The 21,156-nt window shown below is 48.4% G+C and overlaps 2 protein-coding genes across 5 annotated transcripts; both read right to left on the bottom strand.

The window, feature by feature from the left end:
- Positions 1-4: 4 nt before the first annotated feature.
- Positions 5-13,339, bottom strand: LOC125953432 (differentially expressed in FDCP 6-like). Of its 4 annotated transcripts, none has more exons than XM_049683024.1 (6): positions 13,155-13,339; positions 12,526-12,672; positions 3,020-3,657; positions 1,738-1,926; positions 386-1,642; positions 5-301 (listed from the first exon to the last, which is right to left on the bottom strand). In XM_049683024.1, exons 3-6 carry the CDS (start codon positions 3,122-3,124, stop codon positions 176-178), a joined length of 1,677 nt encoding a protein of 558 aa, XP_049538981.1. In that variant the 5' UTR covers positions 3,125-3,657; positions 12,526-12,672; positions 13,155-13,339; the 3' UTR covers positions 5-175. The 4 variants fall into 4 exon arrangements, with proteins under 4 accessions (XP_049538981.1, XP_049538983.1, XP_049538980.1 ...); XM_049683026.1 differs by having other exon boundaries at positions 12,526-12,597; XM_049683023.1 differs by lacking the exon at positions 12,526-12,672.
- A 966-nt stretch (positions 13,340-14,305) lies between these two features.
- LOC125953456 (E3 ubiquitin-protein ligase RNF25) lies at positions 14,306-18,942 on the bottom strand. The gene is made up of 4 exons (XM_049683062.1): positions 18,448-18,942; positions 18,199-18,267; positions 17,328-18,024; positions 14,306-17,158 (listed from the first exon to the last, which is right to left on the bottom strand). The coding sequence occupies exons 1-4, from the start codon at positions 18,453-18,455 to the stop codon at positions 16,601-16,603; spliced, it is 1,332 nt and encodes a 443-aa protein (XP_049539019.1). The 5' UTR covers positions 18,456-18,942; the 3' UTR covers positions 14,306-16,600.
- Positions 18,943-21,156: the final 2,214 nt, after the last annotated feature.

Below are 21,156 nucleotides of genomic sequence, written 5' to 3'. Positions count from 1 at the left end.
TTGCTTTCGGGTTTTTCGAACTTTATTCAACTTTCTGTCTCGCCCCCTTTACTTAGCTGGAATGGTTAGAGTCCTTAGAGGGTAATGTACAGACACGCTTAAACCTAGAACGCGGAATCGCGGGTTAATAAATTACATCCAATCCAGAGCGGTGCTCCACTGCCCACCAACTGTCCTAGCTAAACCTACTGGATGTTCTAGGTCCCGCTACCAGCACCGGTCGATCGGCTGCCACGAAGGATTGCGTCCGGCGGATCATGAACTCACCCGCACTACCGCTACGAATACTGGGAGACATTGCCTGGAATTGAGGAGATAAAGAGAGAGAGAGAAAACCCCTTTTGTGGTTAGCGCAGTCTTACAGGAAGCAATCGTATCAACCGACCTGTAGTTTGGCCTCCACAATGCCTTTATTGTCCTCCGATAGCTGGATCTTCTGGCGGGCCAGCTTCAGCTCGCGATCGAGTCGCTTACGTTCCTCTTCCAGTTGACGCAGCATCGCTTGTGCTTCCAGTAGCTTCTGTTCGTTCTGTTGTTGGCGACCCTCGAACTCAATCCGCTTCTGACGCTCCTGTTCCAACAGGCTCGTCTGTTCGGCTTGCAGTTGCTCCAACTCTTCACGCTTTTCCCACTCTTCCGCTAGTACGCGTGCTTGGAGTGCTCGCACAATTTCCTCGTCCCGCTTCGCCTGTATCTCATCTTCCAGCATCTTCTCCAGGCACAGCTTCACATCCTCCAGTTCGGCCACGCGACGCGAATCCTCCCGTGCAACAGCCTCATACTGACGCGCCTGTGACTCCGCCGCCATCCGTGCCTGTTTCTCACGTTCCAGCTGCACGTGCGTTTCCTCCAGTTTACGCAAATGCTGACTGCGGAGCTGTTCCTCCTCGAGCCGACGTCGTTGTTCACTTTCGCGCTGCTGTCGGCGCCGATTGACCGTATCGCGCTGGAACCCTTCCCGACCCGTCGAGTACGTAATGGCCAGCTGTAGCGCGGCTATCCACTGGAGGCGCGTCTTGTGATCTAGGGTGCCCAGTTCGAACGTGCGGTCACCGGACACGAGCGTGAAGCGTTGTATGCGCTCGTGCCGACCCGAGCTGGGTTGACTCGGTTTCACCATAAACCGTGAATCGAGTACGATCGTACCGCACACCTCCCGATCGGTCGGGTGTTTGTAATAGGACAGCTCACAGGGCCGCAGGACGAAGAAATACTCCCGGAATGTTGGTAGGACGTAACCGCGCCGGTATAAGCAACCCTTCTTAATCACGTCTTCGATTAGCGTTTGGTACATGTCACCGATCGCCTCACAGATTGACTCCCGGTAATCGTTCACCTTGTCGTAGTTCTTGAACCGCAGCATCTCCAGCAGCTCGGCGAAATCAAAGGATTCGTCCGATTGCCGCAGGTAATCGTACCGACCGCCATCGCCGTCATAGTTGAAACCGAGCGCATTCAGCAGATGCTTGATGATGATGAGCGCCTCCAGCGGATGAATCTTGACCGAGTAGATGTCTGGATCGGACGCATCCGGTGCGAGGTCAGCGACGAGACAGAAGATGCGGAACAACCGGTAGATCGCCTCCTCCGTGTAGTCCTGATCGTGGGTAACATAGTTCATACGGCACACTAGCCAGCAGACCTGCAGACAGAGAACAACAACAATATTATAGACATTGCCCTCCCGTCCTTGAAAAGACCGGCAAACACGGTCATCGAATGAAGTCGGCCACTTACCTCATCGATTTTGGTTTCATAGTTGCGTAGCGCCGCCAGCGGTAGCTCGTTCGAGACGCCAACAAACACCTCCTGCGCCAGGTAGTAGCGATAGTGCTCGAAGTTGAGTGTCGCCGTTGACCGGAAATGGTCTAGCCCACGTTCGACACCGTACAGATCGAGCAGCGTAGCAATATTGGCCGTCAAGACCTGCGAGGATGACATGGAGAGTGGAGACAGAGCAAGCCGGGGTCAGGTCAAAGCGATTCTCTCATAAGCTCGGGCGTTAATCACACTAGACACCTTCCACTTCCTAATATCGCACTAGAACACCAGCACCAATAGAATGTCTCGCACCTATTAGCACCTATTGCAGTCGGTGAGGCAATGTTTATTAAACGCCGTTGCCGCCGTCGCCGCTGTACTATAGACCGTCGCCGACATTCGCCAAAATTAATGGACTGTGTAAAAACCACGAAATGGATCGGTGGGAATTAATTTAATTGCGCCAACCGCCTTCACTGCAGCTTGCCGGTTATGCCGATACTGGCACGAGCAATAAGGAAGTGCGGTAGCCAAGTGCGTGCCAGCAGTAAGCTCTTTTACGACACACTTAACCGAAAATGAGGCTCATAAACCCTGTGGTTGCAGCCTCGTAAGAAAAAGAGTAGCTTGCTGTCGCTGTCTCAATTAAGGGATTTTTTATTTTATTTAAAGATTCTATCAGTACATATTAACTAAAAACCATTATATGGCGTTGAACTACACAATCTGCATTGTAATTCGCGAACATATAGTGTATCGTGATCATTTGTAGATAAGATTTCATCGAATCAATTGTTTAAATTATTTATGGAATCATTCTAGACATTTTTTTAACAGACCAATCGCTAATTAACTCAAATTATTGTAAACTTTATTCGTAAAATGTTTAAATTTCTCTCACTTTGACCGCAATCGCCGATTTACATAAAAGCTGTGACAATGTGTTAATCATTGGTTTTTGCGAATGTTAGTTTGAAAGTGATAAATTGCAGCTAAATAGATGAATAAAGAAAAGAAGACGTGCTAAACGGAAAAGGTAACTACAGTAAAAACTCGAGTTGAAATGAAAAAAATAATGAATTTTTGAAACTAAGCAGCATTGGTGATAATAGAACAGAAAAGGAAAACATTTAGAAAAACAGTAAAGAGCACTAATCGATGAGAATGGATAGCATAGAGAAGGAATCCCCCCAAGTGTTAATCGAGGCAACCTTTATAGAAAAACGATCAAGTCCATGCTCATCCATTCCCAACCTACCTTCAGCTTCGATTTGCTCACGAACCCATCCCGATCCTGCTGCAGCGCATTGAACGCGTGCCAGATGCTGTTGGTAACGTTCTTAAGTAATGTGGCCATCGTCATCTGCGCCTTCTCTGCTCGCTGTTGATACGCTCCTCTAACTGATACGATAAACAAGAAACCTTCGCACACAAAACACACTCGCTTCGCAAAACAAAAAAACACAAGTAACAGCACACTTTTGTACGTCTTTTCGCTCGAAACAACACGTCCGATTCTGGCTGCTATACAGAGCCCACTCTTTGTCACAGTTTGTCACGATTGATCAGAAGCACCAGCAGCAGAGCACTAGAAGCAGAAGCAGCAGCAGCACCAACAGCATCAGCAACACTAATGATGATGCAGCTCATCCGGGAGCTCATTTTCTAGTGAGCCTAACAACGCAAACACACTAGATCGCATCAACGGACCGCACCGTGGTGCAACAGGTCGGGCCTTTGGGGCATCAAGCTTTACGATGTGCACGTCGAGGTTCTACCAATAACGAGAGGGGATGATATCGGATCGGTTTTTTGGTGCAGAATCGGTTCCACGCACAACACAACTCCCTTCTGATTCACTTGGCTGATGCACCGTGCACCGCTCTCTCTCTCTATCTGTAAAAGAAGCAAAGATGGTATTAGAAACGGTAGAGAGGGACTTTGTGTAATTCGTACAGAATGAAGCAATCGCAAGCTCTTCTAGCGGCTGCATCGAAAATTATCTAACACGGGTTACTGCAATCGGAGGTACCACCGAGGGAACAAGCGGGTTCATCGTAGTGCATCGTCGAAGGCTACTGCGAGTGCATCGCAGTGCACTCAACGCATGCAGCGCATACTACGCGGCCGATTGCCATGGGAATGATGTCACTTCACACTGTGTCAAGAGAACAATCCACCATGTCTTGTCGACGGCGGACAGGGTTTCACTGATTGCACATTCTGTTGTTATCAGAAGGGTGGCGTTCTGCGAAGAGCTGCTAGGCCGTCGATAAAAGTGTTGGTTTGTTTTGATGATTTTGCAATGATAAGCGGCCTCTGTTCACATGCTTTAGTCAGAAGCATTCCTTTCTAACGGATGGGAGAGGCTCAAGTGAAAACAGCTAATTTTATTGAATTTGAAGAGCTTTAATTCAATACTTTTCATTTTAAAATTTGAATCAAGGAATGAAGGCTTTGAGGTCAACAAATTAATTAATTAGGTGGCAACCAACCACATCGCTTCGATCCATATGAAGCACGAAACCAGCCCGGCGCGGATGAATCATCATCATTGATCCACATTTCAAAATTAACATAAAGCACATTCTGAGCGACGCGAAAGACCGTTACGATCGACCATTCACCGAGTTGTTTCTACTGGACTTAGACTTAAAAGTTAGATGGTCACAGCAACGGGCAGCAGCAGCAACATCGCCGGCCAACCATATTAGGGATGGAACCAAAAGGTACCACCGCCCTGCTCTCCCGCACTCCTCGATTCCGACTCCGATGACCACTTTTAATTGCTCAACGGACCCCCTCCTTGGGGATCAGCGGTCCCGGGTGTCCTATGCTGGGGGGGGGGGGATTCGTCCGCCCACGTACACCAACAAGGTGCGCAACGGACAAGGTGTCGAACACCAGACACGCCAAACCGCGGCGATGGCGATCGGTAATCACCTGCGCGTAACGATCATGGCCGCGTGGTGCGCGAGCGCAAGATTATGAGCGTCGACGGTCAGGTCGACTTTCGAACGAACGGTCGAACCCAAAAGAAAAAAAAACCACCGGCCACCGGTCCTGTTCGACCGGCTTCTCGCGTCTCGAACGTTCAGGTCGCAATTCCTTTTGGCTGATTTTTTTTTTGTCACTTGTTTGTGCCCGCCGAAAGAAAGCAGCTGCCAGCGAGGGCGTGGGAGAGTTGATTTTACAACGCGGCCGAGCTTTGGTCGATCGATCGCACAACAAATGGTGATCAATTTCACAATCGACGCAAAGACGCCGTGATGTCGTCGACCGGCCGGACCACCGGTGCGCAAAGGCGTCGACAAGGCCCAGGTCCGCCGTTTCCAGGTCCCGCAGGATTCGTCCCCAAGCTCTGCGACCATTTACGGGAATGGCGACACTGGCGAAGACACTTGGCCGGCCAGATCCTATACGGCCATTGCGTGGAGTGGTCCTGATTTGGTGGTCCCCGAACGAGGCGCAGTATTGATTAGATTGGAACCTGCGACCGTTTAAAAGTCAATCGAGCGCCGAACGGTACTTATTACGAGCGAAAAGTCCGTCTTAGTGGGTCACCACTACTGCCCAAGGATGATGCCCACCGTCGGGCCCGTATTGGAGTGTACCACTTATGGGAAGGACGATACCGAGATTGCGAAAACGGAGCGTCGTCATTTTGGTTTTCGTATCTGAACGCTCCAATTGTTACCAAAACACAACAAGACTCTCGAGATTCATTAAATGGAGGATCAGTTCGTCGGTTTGAATGAAGAACAACCGTATCGTCGTTTACGCAGCATTCCGGACCCATAAAGACGTTTCAAAAAAAGGTTTCCATTTTGTGTTTTGTTTTTTTTTATAGCCAGCTGTAAACCGATATCTCACCCGAAAGATAAGCAACTTCATCACCAGCTCACAACAGCAGCAGCATTCCGTGCCTCGCCCTATAAGTCTCTGTACTTTGCCGACGAGAATGCCAGTCCCCGGATTCTAAAGTGACATTAAAATTAAAGGCATTTGACATAAGACGACGGATGGCGACGGATGGCGACCCTGCACACCACTGTCCCCGCGCACACCGTCGGCCGCACGTCTCATTAACATGCAAAACCGTTTAATCCGAGTTTAGCATTGACCTTCGGAACGAACGCTCTGCCTGCCCAACGACAACCACGGCGCGATGCACTTGACGCCAGATGAAATATCTGCGGCAGTTGCCCCCCCCCCCCCCCCCCACCCCAAAGCAGACAGCTTCCAAATATGGACATTTCTTTATCAAAACCACTCTTCCGGCTGAACGGGACGAGTCGATCGCGAAGCGCCCCAAAGACGCGGTTTGGTTGTAAACAACAACCAACCAGCCAGCCAGCCAGCTACGGCGCAGCATTTCGAGGCAACTGGACGCTCTCAACGGTCAATCGTCCGAAAGAACGATAAATCGCACAACCCCTACCTCCTGCCTGATCGAACTGTTCGATCGGCGGGGAAGCCCACTCCGCAGGACCGAAGTCATCATAAACCAAAAGCCATCGAAGGCGGACGTGATGGCGAGAGGCCGGCGTGAAGCAGTCCAGCGTCGGAAGACCCAGACGACTGCTGCCTGCTGGGGATAGGAGACAAAGGGAACATCATCATCATCCTCAGCAGCATCATCATCATCATCAGGTGGTATTCAAATGAGCAAACACTGGGCGATGTGTGGCCGTGCGCGCGCCACATTGGCGACTTCCTTGTCAGTCGGTCGGTCACCACAAAGGGACCCCCGCGAAACTCATGTGTGTGTCGCATCGCAATTACAGCATCGCGGCGCTCCAGATTTGCGGATCACCTTAGATCCGGGCGCCCTGGTCCACTGGCACTCCCTAGATAGGGAGCAATTTCCAAACCGGGGAATAACGACTCCACTCCAATCGTTGGAGCGGGTCTGGTCGAACCGACCGGTTTGTTCTATCCAACCACAGCCGATCCACAGAAACGACGACGGGCTTGCAGGCGTGTGCGTGGGCGCCCCCCCCCCCCCCCCCCCATTCCCCTCCTGGGGACTGGGGAGCGAAGAAATCATTTGCGTTTTGCTCGGCGCGATGATGATTTGATGCTGTTGCTGCCTAACGAACCGCCTTGCGCGAGAGGTTGAGGACCGCGTGTGCCCAAAGATGGTCACCGTGGGTTCGTTCCTTTAGGGCCCCGAGAGGTGGCCACGGCTTGTGTGGCGAAGGTTGTCGACGGTGGCGACGGTGCGACGGTGTGCGACAAATGTAAACAAACCGTGATCTTCCTCGTTCAACCCCAGTTCGACCACAGTTGTCCTTGACCGTCAGGCACGTCAATGTAATCGCCATCGCGAGGTGGTGGACTAGAAGAGTGTAAACGAGTTTTATGCCCAAATATGATTCAAACCAAATCATTGCCGCCACCCGCACGGACGCTCACTTGCAGCCACTTGCCGGGAAACTATGAGGAGGAGGGATCGATGGTGTGGAGGTTGTTCCAACGGTGATCGTTATGAATTCCGCCAGACCAAAACAACAATCACTCGTTCTCTCTCTCTTTCTCCCTCTCGTTTGCTCCATCGTTTAATGCGCGGGAGAGATAAATTGCTCGGTCGTGAATCGCGATGGCAAGTTGTCACCCAAGTTGTGCGCAACATAAACCATGGCGTGGCGTGGCGCCAACACACACCGTTTTGACCGCCGTGTGTGTGTGTGTGTTGGGGCCACGTTTACCTTCGACATAAGAAATCCCTTCCCCCCCCTAACAGAGCGATGTGATCTTGACCGTACGATTCAACGTAAATGCGACGATCCGATATCCGCGAGCGGGTCGCTCATCTGGATGACAAGTTCATAAGGTGGCACACCACGTGGACGGTTCGCCGCTTGGGTTTAAACAGCTTGGGCGAGCTACAAAAAAGGAACCGCCAGCCGATGGCGGTACGCGGCGCTCGGTGCAGTGCATCTGCATGTGCAACCGGTACCGATGGATCGTCTCGGCAATAACTTAGCTTGAATGACAGAACACAAATCTCTCGGAACAGCGGGGCTACCGCTGAATCTTGGACCTCAGATGACGACCAAACACCCTCTGCACAGGAGCTGCTGCAGCAGCTGAAAGAGAGCTACGATTGCATCAAAATAAACACGAGCTTAATGTCCTCTGCAGGGTGCCAGTAAACCTTGAACCTTCAATTTAATCTCCGGCTACATCCGGTCGGTGGGAATCACGCTTCGCTCGGCCGTCTCCGTGTCGTCATGAATTCTTTCCGTCATATCATCATCAGCTGGGCTGCTCTTGAATGCTCTTTTGTATAAACGTATACATTCCAAGCAAATAATCGGAGTAAGCGTAGCACAAGAGGTAAGCACATTCATCTAGCATCCTGGTCGTCGTCCTTGGTTCGATTCCACTTGGTGTGTGCGCGCACACACACCATACATTCTACGACATCGACGAATTAGTTAAATTGGATCAACCAAAATAGATAATAGGAGGAATAATGAGTGAACGTGCGTTTTTAATGTGATCTCCCACAGTACATTAAGTTATCATCCTTGTCAGATAGCGGCACCCTCTGGTCGTCACCCCCAATAACACGGATAAGAGGTGACAACGCTCGCACGCAGAGTTCTCTTATCGCGGAGTAGTAATCAACAACACAACCACCCCACCAGTCAGTGTGTGAGGGACGCTAACGAGTTTCGACCCTCTCTTTTTTGTATCTACCGGAAGTGTCCGTCTTGCAAACTGATCGATTAGCGAGAGATCTCTCCGGACACCCCTTCTTTGACGAGGTGTGGTGCGGAGTGTGTGTCGATCACCGTCAGTCGGACACCTGATAATTGAATAATTGTGCCTGACCTGATCGTGTGGCTGCAGACGTCCAACGTCGACACCAAGCACGAGGCGATTTGACGTTTCTTGTTCCGCCAATCATAAAATCATGTTCCAAATTAGGTAATCGACCACTAGCCACCGCCACCTCCACCTGCTGCTGCTGAGGCTGACCAGCTACCTGCTGGTTAATGGGGCTATCATAGCCTGACCTCTCGGTGATCCACAGGTGGCCGTTAAGTAGTTATCCAGCGGGTTCAGCTGCCACACCAGCTCAGCTTCCACTTCCTCATGGCTCCGGGTCAGTCCTCGACAAGAGGACACTGAAGCTAAAAATAAAAAAAGAAACAAACAAACAAACGTTCCACAGTAACTGTACAACACCTCTAGGCGTCTAGGTGCGGATCATGTTTTTGGCAAATCCAAGCCAAGATGACCTTCGACCGGCAGAAAACGGAAAGCAGAGCGTGACGGAAATCCAGCACTGCAACAACTCCCGCCACAAACACGCAAACCGGAATCAAGTTCTCTCGTTCTTTCTTGCTTTCTTTCTCATTTTGCCCTTCCTTCCTGTGTCTTTCCTGCTCCTTACACATGAGTGCATGAATCACCCGATCCTCACACGAGCCGCACGATACTGGTTGATGAAGAGCGTAGCGTACTCCTACCGATCGTAGCGATCAACGCAGCGCAGGTGAGGTAGTGTCTGCCAATCGTACATTATGCCGGGTGTCCGGTGTTGTGACACTTTAGCGAACAGCGACACACATACACCGCACACACGCACGCGGCTGTAGTGGCGCCATCATGATCGAATGGCATCGATTGATCGAGCATTTTGGAGGTGAAACACACTCCATCGATCCCTCCTTCTCCTTCTTCTCCTCGTCGCATCTCCAACTCCCCGTTCACCTTCCGGACCGGTCGATCGCTCGTTGGCAAGTCACGGTCGGTCACGAGTCCGCCAATCCGCGATCGTGCGATCACTCTCCCTCCCTTCCTTCCTCTCTGTCTCTCACTCTATGGATGAATGAACTCATTGAGCATCAGGCGATGTTTTTTCCACGCGATCACTATAGTATCCGATCCGATATACGGTGGCAATCGCCGGGGGAGGTTAAAGTTCAGCTAAAACCAAACCTGACGCGTTGTACCTTGTCCACATGATCGCACTCCATGTCAGCTTCCAGCAGTTCTGCCACGGCAATTAGCGTCTCTCGAGCATGCGAGCACTTTCTCGCTTCAGCGGTAGAGATCAAGCTGGCTGGCTGGTTGGCTTAAGAATTAATTAGGACCCCGCGTCCGGACCTGACCGGTTCGACGATTTTGCGGTTAATGAGAGCGCACACACTGGGACAGGCAAACATAATGAGGCGGCTAATGGGTAAGGAATGCGGTGGCCACCGTTTGTTCCGTACCTTCTGAAGGACGGACGACGGAATTGATTCTAATTGCGCCGCATTCCAGACCCAGACTGCCTGCACTCGCAAACCGTGCTTCGGCTGCCCAATGGACACCACGGTAGCCCTTACGCGATGAATCACTAGGGTTCCACCAGGAGGGATGGGGGGCATTATGGGCCATCTGCCCCATTCGACCTTCGAAGACGGAACCTCGGTGATGACAGATTTACGTTCCAGCGGAGCGGAGTGCAAGGTTTATGGCTGGCGCCACCATTGCAATGCACTTCTTCTCGCCGCGCTGCGAGTTGAGGCGCTTTGTGCCGCTTGTGTGTCGGTGCTCGGTCAACCTAACCTCCCGTACGCAATTACCTCGTCAAAACCGGACCGAATGACTAGCACACACACACACACAGCATCCATTTGCCTCGTGATTAATTAATTAAACGATCATTTTGTGCCAGGCCCGCTTGTCGCCTCTCGCCGGCACTCTGGTACTGGAGCAATGTGACGGAAGGGGTCAGTCGGTCTCGGCTTGACAAAACAGCGAGAAAATCCGCAAAACATTCCGCGATCGTAACAACAAAACGGACCGGAGCGACGGAATGGAGACACTTTCCTTCATCGTCGCGTCTGCGCCGGGTTTTGATTGCGCCAAGGCATTTCCTTTTCCTTTTGGCCTCTCTTTCTCTCTCTCTCTCTCTGCCAGCATGCTTCCGGTTTGCCTTGTCATCGTGTGCACACAATCGGAACACAAATATTGCCGCCTAAACGGCGCCGGTGGTGGTTCCAATCGTTGTTGCAACCGTACTCGTGGGGGGTTTTTTTGTGCTCTTTTGGGTCAAAATGTTGCTTTAATGTCCACGAGAGCGCACGCTTCGTCTGGCAAACTACTTTGTATATAGTCGCCCCTAAAGGCACGACGACAGTGTCTGTCTCTCCTTCAGCCAGGAGCAAAGCCCCGATCGGTCGGTCGATCGATCGATGGCCTTACACAAACTCCACTCGGAGTGACATGCACGCAATGCCTCCGGCCTCGCCTTACCGACACCAAGATGCAGCACTGCTGCACTTGAGAGCCGGATTGTGCATGGGTGACAGAGGGGAACGATCGAGAAGGAGCGCGTCATTGAGCTTCCTGGCTGCGATCAGCATCGTCTCAACTCCTCGGAGCTCGGCCACGGGCGGTCGCCGAGGTGCGAAATGAAAATACATCCTTGAGGCGCACCCCACACACAACACAAACCCGCGGCCGGTAGGAATTCATTGCCCTTTCCTGCGCAGTCTTGCGATCCCGAACTGGAGACGACCGGACTGGACACAAGGCGGGAGAAGACCATAGGTTCTCCATGGGCCATGAACTCTATCGGGTTCGGTTCACTCTCTAGCGAACCAGCATCCACTGCAACGGGGCAGGGGATTCATGCAGCAGGAATGCGACTTAACAAGCGAGACCAACTTCAGTGCCGGGCCGGGCCGGGCCGGAGCACGTTTAAGCCCCCCCCTTCCTCCCGAGAAAGCCGGTTGGAAGGGCGTCTTATCATTCTCGTGCATACTAGGGCAAACAAAAACAAATCGCCCCATTGCTCATTCCCGGAGGTATTTACAAGGCCACGTAAAAAAAATGGTCACATCTGTTCGTGACTCAAGGTTTTGAAAAAGGGACTCAGAGAAATCAATCAAACGGACCACCGCCAGGAGCGGAGTGAAGCCCTTTTCCTCACCTCATCTCATCACATCTCACCTCCTACATAGCGAGCAAGACACGCCCGTAAGTTAGATGCACGATTTGCATTACCGGCTTTGATAAGGGAGGCGCTGCACCAAGCAGCAGACGTCCGACGACGTGATCGTATTGTGCCCACTCTTACCATCCAGTCTTATCTTAATTTTATACATTTTTAAATGCCGCAATTTATGCATCGTGCGCTTGCTCGGGGTGTGAAAGACACATGTTGTGAGCTGTAGCGATTGTAGGCACACACACAATCATCATATCACAATAGAACGCCAAATGGGGCAGCCCGGTATGCGCCTGGGTCAACTGATTGCGAAATAAAACAAAAGGGACAGGGAAAGGGATGGACATTACAAGCCATCTAAAAAATTTGAACAAAGGCCCTTAAAATATCGGATTTTTTTAATAAAGCCATAGTAAAATATTGAAGAAAGAATACTGATATTGTTTACGAACAAAAAGCGCAAAAAACCGCACCAAATGCAGACAAATACCGTTAAATATGTCGTAAATAGGGTCAACAAAAATTACGCAAACTTTCTCTAACACAAATTAACATGTGAATTAGGAAAAATGCAAACGAAACTGACTAAAGTACACTGCAACTGAAAGTTGCATAATACATTTAACAACTTAGTGTTAATCTCAGCCTCATGGTTCAAATTAAAGTACAGCCAAAGAGGCGCCGAAACAAATTCATTATCCTTTAAAAACTCCATAGGGCTATGTACTACTACAATTACTATTCGTTATTAGATACAATCAGTGGAAGTAAATGGGCTGGCTTCCACCACAAGGTAGCAAACTTACCACCATTAGGGTATCACTTAGTTTTATCGGTCGATAACAGCTGAGAAACGTTCAAGCAAGTTGTCCGAGATACTAGTAAACGAATGCGGCGAATACTGCTAGACAATTTGATTTCGAATTTGACCTCCCTTCAATCTGAATGAAATGCTACTTAGCGTGAAGTAAATAAAATAATCAAAACCAATCAACGACCCTCGCCAAAAAGCGAATGAATATGAATACGCATTTGCCTGTTACTAATGTTAAATGAAATGATTGAACGTGAAATTAGTAGAGTCCCCGGCATACACGCATTCTATCAGCCACGATGGCCCACGTTAACGCGACACAACCTGGGCAACACAGTTGATAAGATAAACATATTTCGCGCAGTTGACTGTCACAGCCGCTCGATGGATACGAGTGATGGAAACTAACATTCAGTCCAAACCACCGCACTTCTGTTGTGTTCTACGGAAACTCGAGTGTTAAACCACCAATCCACGATCATACCCGCCTAGGTGCACTGAAGAATATCGAACCCTCCACGATCCCATCGCTCAACGGCGCTAGACAGTATCAAGTGATCGTGGCGATCGATTTGCTCAGATCAGCGGTTCGCGCCACTTAAACTTAGCACCACACTTTACCTAGTAGGTTGCAAAAATGGGAAACGGAATCATTGATTACTCAGCATAACATGCGCGAGCGCACGAACACACACAGACACACAGTTCCCGATGAGGGTAAAGCAGGAAACGGATGATACCGCGCACTACTGCCACACGTCGCAGTGGTGTAGACGGAGCCTTAGCTTCTTCGATTCACGACCGTTAACGAGCGAGCTCGAGGACAGACTGTGGCGCTTCGCACGGCCCAAAGGCGACAACAGCCCGACCTGCTTGCTGAGCACGGATGCCCCACCATCATTACAACAACGATGACGTCGCACGGGGCTTTCGGATGTGTACCCGGAGGAAGGTTGGCACCCGCTTTGCTCGCTTCACTATGATTCATTCGATCGTGATGCGGCCTTAGTGGGGTGTTCCTTTAGTTCTCGATCGATGCGTCATCGTGCATCGTACCGGTTTGCTCGTCTTGAGCTCGGTCTACTATTGCATTCGGACAAGTGGATTCGAAAGCAAAACGCATAAAGATAACAGACGCGTCCCTTCGGCACTTTGGGTAAAGGGTCGGGCCTGCCGGGCGCCAAGCAAAGAGCAGACAACAGGATTAATGTCAACGCGGTAAAACGAGGCAGAGCGGAGCACGTGTGATGCTGCTGCTACTCAATCCCATCGATCAGTGAAACCTAGTGCTGCAGGAGAGATGTATGCTACTATCACCAAGAAGAATTTCTGCTTAAAACATGCGATAGAAGATTAATAGTTTCTCAATTTAATTTTTAAGAAAAGGAGAATAACTAAGATTCTACTCTAATCTATAACTAGGTGCAATTAATACATTTTGCCTATCTAAAGAACTATGCAGCTATCGAGAATGGTATTCTAACGTTAAATAATCTGCTTACCCGTAATACTGGTCAGCATCACATTCCTCCAGAGCAGCTTCTTCGTTAGAACAAGTTTACTTGTTTACACAAGATCCAAAAGGTCATGGACGCCTATGAAGAGACCTAAGATGGAATAGTTAATGCGAGATAATATAAAGACTCCCCGATTGCTGACAACATGACCATAAGACGACGAGAACGACGACGAAGGCTACTGCAGAGATCATGTTGTTCCACATGGCTTACCGGCTGGAGGAGAGGCGACAATGGGCACATTCTTTCGTTGGATTCAAGTAAGTATCTAACGCCCCTTGGAAGGATTTATCGGTTTGCTTGTTCTTCATTTGATTTGAGTTTAGTGTGCTGACTGACGATGAGTTGACGTTGATCATATCCTGCAGTGAAGGAACGGGATTCGAGGAAATGGGGACCGCAAGGAGGATCGCTATTAGTGTGGCTACATATCCATCGTATTCAATCCAATCCAAGAAACTTAGTGTCCTAGTCTTGCCGTTTACTCATTTCGCTGTGCCGTGTGGTATAAGAAGTAGGTAGGTTAGACAATTAATCGGTTTCTTGCTGGTTCAATTCCTCCTCTGTGTGTGATTTTCTTCTTTGTTCAATAGTATAAGTTCAATAGTAGAATGCACTGCCAATTGTTTAGATTCATTTTTATGGCTCGTTTATCTAACTTTACTTATTTCTTATTCTTTTTTTCTTGACTTATTTTCTCGTCTTTTCCAATTTATAATCCATGTTATTCTGTGTTATCCATTTTTTTCAAATATTAATTGTATGACCGTCTCATTCTGTTTCATTGATAGTTCCGGTCTATAAAAAGAATTTCTTCCTCTCGCTTTTGCCTGTAATTCTCTATCTTGAATGATATCATTTCAGTAAACCAATATGACTTTGTTCCCGACAACTGTGGGCAGCGATTTCTGCAGTCTTAGCATTTTAACCATGTAAAAGGTCCGCCACGAGCACTCCTGAAATTTACTTCTTTCTTTCATTCCATTTCCCGGAATATCAGACATTCACTGATATACATAATTGTAATCGTGTATCCTATTGTAATCGTATCTTATAGTCGAACATAGAAAAAAATGGATTTGTTTTGAATATTTAATCGTTTTTCTTTTGTTTTCAGCATCCTAAACCTCGCAGGACCATTTTTCTCGATTGTATGTATACTAAAACATATCCTCCTGTATAGTCTTTCGACGCCCGCGTTTGGCACGCATGATACGCGATAGTTTGTAATAAATTCGAACATTGGAAGGTAGATAAGATGGAGAAATAAGAAAAAATCGAACTTTACGACAGAGGAGATAAGGTTTAGCTTTCCTCAAAAGAGTCCTCTTGTAGGAAAAAAGCATATTCCATTTTTTGGATTCGTCCAATAAAATCACTGTCGCAGACTCATTTGTTAAAGTCTCAACCACCCAAATAGCACAGATAGCGTATGGTAACGATTAAGAAACATATTCAAATGAATATTGCTTTCTGGCGACTTATTTAGAATCCCATGGACAATGATTTTCTAAAATAATCGCTCAGAAAAGAAACAAAAAAAATCTATTTACAACAACGTGATGTCCGGCACATCGTTACAGATGACTCTTCATTGGGCATTGTATAGCATGCTCCGGATGCCTTTCCCCTACCGATTTGTACGATCACGTTTCAACCTAACTCTAACTTAATCTACATGAGGATAACCGAGAAGATGCTCCTAATGCTTTGACTAATGCGATGCCTGGCATCGCAAAGAATTAAACACAAAGCCTCGTCCGCTACTATAAGAACACAGTCACGCGCACAGTCCTCGGGGAATAAATAATAATATAATATAATAATAATAATATTAATAATAATAATAATAGTTTCTCACTCACAGCAACGCAGATTCCACTCACGCACGCTCTCTTTCTCTCTGCCTCACCGATAACCACCAACAACTTACTATAATCCGAGCGAATAAATCCAACAAGGACCAGCTGGCAACCTTAAACAGAAAAATAGACTGACTGAAGAAATAATATCCTTCCAGTCCGGCTCCTTTGCTACTGCGGATCGCATGTGCCCCATTAGCAGTGGATCGGTTACAGATGATCGATCTACAGATAATAATCTTTCTGGGCACACTAGCTTCGTTAGATTTCCTTGCGGAACGGGGATCATCATATGATCGCTACCAGGAAGATGGTTTCGGGGAAGTTTCAAGAAAGGTGTGCGAAAGCGTAACTGCAACCTATGGTTTATGCTAACGGCGGGTATCTTTCCAATAGTGCTGGTAACGATTACGATAGCAGTATAAGTAGAAACGTATGCTATCCTCTGAAACAGGAGAAAGAGTCCCGTAACAAAGCGGAGCAGATGTGGATGATTCGACAGCTTACGAGTGAAGTTAAATAAATGTTATATCAACATTATCAGAGCACAATCTGCAAATCGGGGATGCTGCTGATGATTGCTATGTTCGTGGTGACGGTAGTAGTGGGGATGTCCATGGTGGCGGTGTGCGTTTTCATAGTAAAGAGACAAATGCGATCCTTGGTGCGCTTGTAGCAACTCGAATTGTCACCTGGCATCGGAGTTGCATGGAGTAGTTAAGTTTTTCGGTGCTCCTCCAGTGGCCGCTGACGATGATGATGATGACGATGTGCCACCGCCACCATTAGCTGCTGCCCCTCCGGCTGCTACCCCCTTACCTTGGTGCTGCTGCTGGTGATGATGATGGTGATGATAGTGATGTTGCTGGCTGTGTCGGGCATGTCGATTACTATGATGATGGTGATGGTTGTTATGGCGACGATTCCGGTGACCACGCTGTTGTTCGACCTGTGCACCGATGCAGGTCGGATCGCTGCAGAGTGAAGTATGATCCTCTTCAGTTCCATTTGCGTGTTGCTGGTTGGCATAGCAGGAAGTGCTGCTACTGCTGGCCACTGCAGGAGCAACCGTTGAGTGACGATTAGATCCACCCTTGGCACCACCACCCTTGCCGGAACCGGTCTTGTTGCCTGCCGACGAATGTTGCTTTCCTTTCCCACCCTGATGGGATGATGCGTTGGAGTTACGGACCGGTTCCGGGGCGACGCACGCAGGAGCAGTGATATCGGCACTGTTTTTCGGGCTCTGCAACGGAATACAATGTTATAGGTCATTCTATTTTGCTTCTATAATGAATACTAGAACGAACGATAAATTGCCATACAAAAAATGAAAAGCTAAGTGACGTAAGCTAGCTAGGCAACCACAAGGATAATAGCAACTTCTTTGCACATGACACGAATTGCGACCTTACCTCACCATTCGCTGCCTCGGTTTGGATCGCGATCACTGGAGTTTCCTCCGCCTCCGGATCAATGATTCCTCCGCGGCTCTTCTGGTGCATATACAACCGAGCCATTCTTGCCTGCAGCGTCTTGAGCTCATCCGTCACCTGGAATCGAGGAGCGCTCTCGCGTTCGACCGGTGGCCGACAGCCCATCAACGGTTCTACCTCCACCTCGATCAGTTCCCGGCATACGGGACATTGAGCTTGGAATGGTTTCGCCTCCTTTTGCTTCCACACCGGCAGCTTGTCACGTTCCTCTTCGTAATTCCGTCGCGAAGCATTGATGTGGCAGGCGAGACAGTGGCTGTGCAGATAGTGATAGCACACCGTCTTCGTGAACTCATCACCATCGAGAAAGCCGTACAAACATATCACACACTGACCGCTCGGCAGATTGCTTTCCGTCAGCCGTTCACGAATGATATCGATCAGATCGAACACCACCGGTTGGCCGATCGATTCCGATAGTTTCTCATCGACGGCCGCCTCAATCTGTCCGATGACGTGATCATCCAGACCGCGCGGATTCTTCAGCCGTATCAGCGGACGCACATCCGGATACCCGCGGACCGGCTCTACCTGCAGTGTTATGCAAACGTACTGCGCGTTCTGCTCTTCGCCGACCGTTGGAAAGATGGTCGTTTCGATGAGTTCCGGAAATCCGCTGCAAGACAATCGATAGAATCATGGAAACAAGAATTAAAGAATAAGAGAATGATAAATCCTGCAGATATCTATATTGTGCAACACCACAAACACTGCACATGCACGAGAGTACGTGCGAAACCGGAAGATGTGCAGACAAGTCGAATCAATAATTCCGCACTTTTTCACTTACCTCGCGTTTTTCGTTATTCGCACATCATCCATCAGGATAGCTTCCAACGATTCAACTTCATCCAGTAGCCTATAATGAGGAAAACACAGGTTTACTACGTAGAAAATGTGTTTCACTGCCTACTACCATCCTCAATCGGTGTGGCATTTTGCGAATGGAATCATGAGAATCGTCGCATGAGGACGGCGGGAGGGAGGAAGGGGGGGCTTGTGAAGTTCACACTTCCCTAGTTCCTTCCTTGATACTTACGCATCCATTCTTTAAAAGTTGCTTTTGAGGAACGTTTCTTTCCTTAAACAGCTCAAACCTCTATCACTGGACTGCTTCAATCAACCTGCGAAAATTGGGAAAATGCTCTCTCTCGCTGCTCACGATGCCCGCAAAGTTTCCTCCCAGGAAAATGCACTCGCACGAGCTCGTTCAATGACTGAAAGTGCAAGGATCCACACGAGCCTTCAACCACGATGCGCTTTGCAAGGATCCTAAAAAGCCGAAACCAACACGACCGGGAGAGCCGACAACTTGCTATCCTTTTCCTTCACTACCGGAACCTCGTTCTCGGAGTCTGGCGAAAGAGCGAAAAATCAATTTTTATCCTTGCGCGAGTATCCTTGCTGAACCGAAGATTGTGGGAATCGTAGGCGAGGAAAAGAGTTAACGGAGGAAAACTTAACGAACAACAACAATACCTATGCAGAAAATGCCCATGCAGCTGATCAAAATTCTGCGGCCTGGATTTATTTAACCCTTAAGTAAAACTAAGCGATAATTAGTGCATTACCAAGTAAATTGAGAATGCTACACAAACCAAAAAACTAAAAATGGAACTCTTCCCTGCGGCTGCTGTTATCGGGCAGTTGCTTTCCTCTATGAAAATCTCCAATTACGACTCAAAACTGCCCTTTAAAAACACGAGTATCGAAAAACCAAAACGAGCAGTCAAAATGTCGTTACTATGAAGTTAAATGCGATCCTCTCCGGCAATACTTCTCCTGTTTGGATAGTTTAGTACATTCGACCACCATGTGTTACTTACCTCAGCCCAACACTATCTCGTCTTCACGATCACAAATCTTCACGTGCTTTCACCACCCAAACAAATCGCTGGCACTAATAAAGTTACTATTTGTATTCTGTATTTCCTTACTTTTTCACAAAATTTATTGTTTCATTTTCTCTCGGGTTTCTTTAATTTAACTGAAATTATTTCCCAAATTGGCCGGAAGAGAAGGAGAAAAGATAGGATCGATAACGATGGTCCGATTCAGTGCCCTCTTTCTCTCTCGCACACCCCGCTTAAGGATACTAAGTGCGCGTGCCAGCTCGCACATGCCGCAATCACAACCCACCCCACACGCACCCAACAAGACGAGTCAAATGGCATTTCTGTGGATCGGAATCCCGGTGCGAAGGAGATTGGCTGGATGCTGCTGGGGACGACGGATGTGTGTCGCTTCGATGATGATACACGCACGCGCGCGCGCAGCCAAGCCAAACTCAATATAATCGTAGATGGCTGCTTCCTGCTGCTGTTGCGGTTGCGGCGATCTAAGCCAACTCTGATGCTGTGGTTGCTGCTGAATCGATCATTTCTACTAACTCCTCCGCTCCGCTCTTCTGCGCCTCGGCCCTCGATAAGCTTTCTTCCTACCGCTATCTTCCCTCTCTCCTTACTTCTCCTAGCAACAAATGTCAGCTTCTCTAACCCTCTAAAATCCCCCTTTTGTCACCTGTTCTGTTATCTAAAACACACAGACACATCTAAGCAGATCAAGGGATAAGAGGGATAAACTGGGTATTGTATGTGTGTGTGTGTTTATGTGAGGTGTGTAGTGGGATTTACAAAAACAAAATAATATCCTGGAAAATGCTTCTTATGTGAGGATGAAAGGGGGGTGGTGTGCTGCTGCCCTTATTCTTTATGATGCAGTAGCACAAGTGCAAGGTCCTCCTCAGACCGGTGGGAGTGTAATGATGCGTGTTTCTTGTTTATGTGTGTGTGCGTGTACGTGTGAGTGTGTAATGTGATAGTGTAAAATGTGTTCTTTTTCTTGTTGTGTAGTGTATCTGAAACTACACTTTCCTACTTTCGCAACGCCCTCCCCCGACCCCCTCTTCGATCCCTTCCCTCCCTCTCCCTACCCACCCTGTCAGCCCACGTCCCACCCTTGTTTGTCCCTTACATCCTGAACTAACGTCTAAGAATAATTTTATCCCATTTGTAGATCTCGTTGTTTCCCGAGAGGGGGCTTGTTTTTCGTCATATTACGATCTGTTGCGGCGCGCGCTCTCTGCTTGTAGAGTGCGATCTTACAACATTGTTAAAGTAGAAATTTGTTGTTTTGTTGTTATGTCAGTAAAAATAAATGGCGAAAAAGAAAGTACTACTCCTTTCGGATACTGAACTCTCTCCCCCACAGTGCCGCCCGCCGTTAATCATCAGCTGCTTTTACGTCCTGGCTCCTGCTGCTGCTCTCTTCCTCATTCTGGCTCACACAACACCTTCACACACGCGGTCGCTCGCGCCTTTCCCGTGTCTTGTTTATCATCTTTTTCTGTAGTTCTCGCTTTTTTCTTCCTTTCGCTTTACATGGCATTCAATTTGTGGGTGGGTAGGTGGGTGTGTGTGCATGTGAGGGTGTATGTGTGCAAGAGTGAGGAAAGAACTCTTCTAAACGCTATTCTTCTTCATCGCAAGCTTATTAATTACGGCCTTCCTTGAAAAAGAAACGAAAAAACACGGAAATAAGATACACAACATTCGGCAAGAGTAGGAAATATAGTGAAAGGATATTGTGAGACAGAAAAAAGGCAGAAGCTACATTAGAGCAGCAAAGAAGAGCGAAATGTGGAAAGCATTGAGTCCCACATCAAAATTGATAGTAAGTATTTAAGAGAAAATATTATCAATCAAGGCAGTGAAATCAAACAAAAGGAGGAATACGTCAGGAGAGCGAT

The sequence above is a fragment of the Anopheles darlingi genome, chromosome 3 (assembly GCF_943734745.1).
Source record: "Anopheles darlingi chromosome 3, idAnoDarlMG_H_01, whole genome shotgun sequence".
Lineage (NCBI taxonomy): Eukaryota > Metazoa > Arthropoda > Insecta > Diptera > Culicidae > Anopheles > Anopheles darlingi.
The sequence above is the reverse complement of the archived record's forward strand: the minus strand, read 5'-3'. Positions and strand labels throughout refer to the sequence as shown.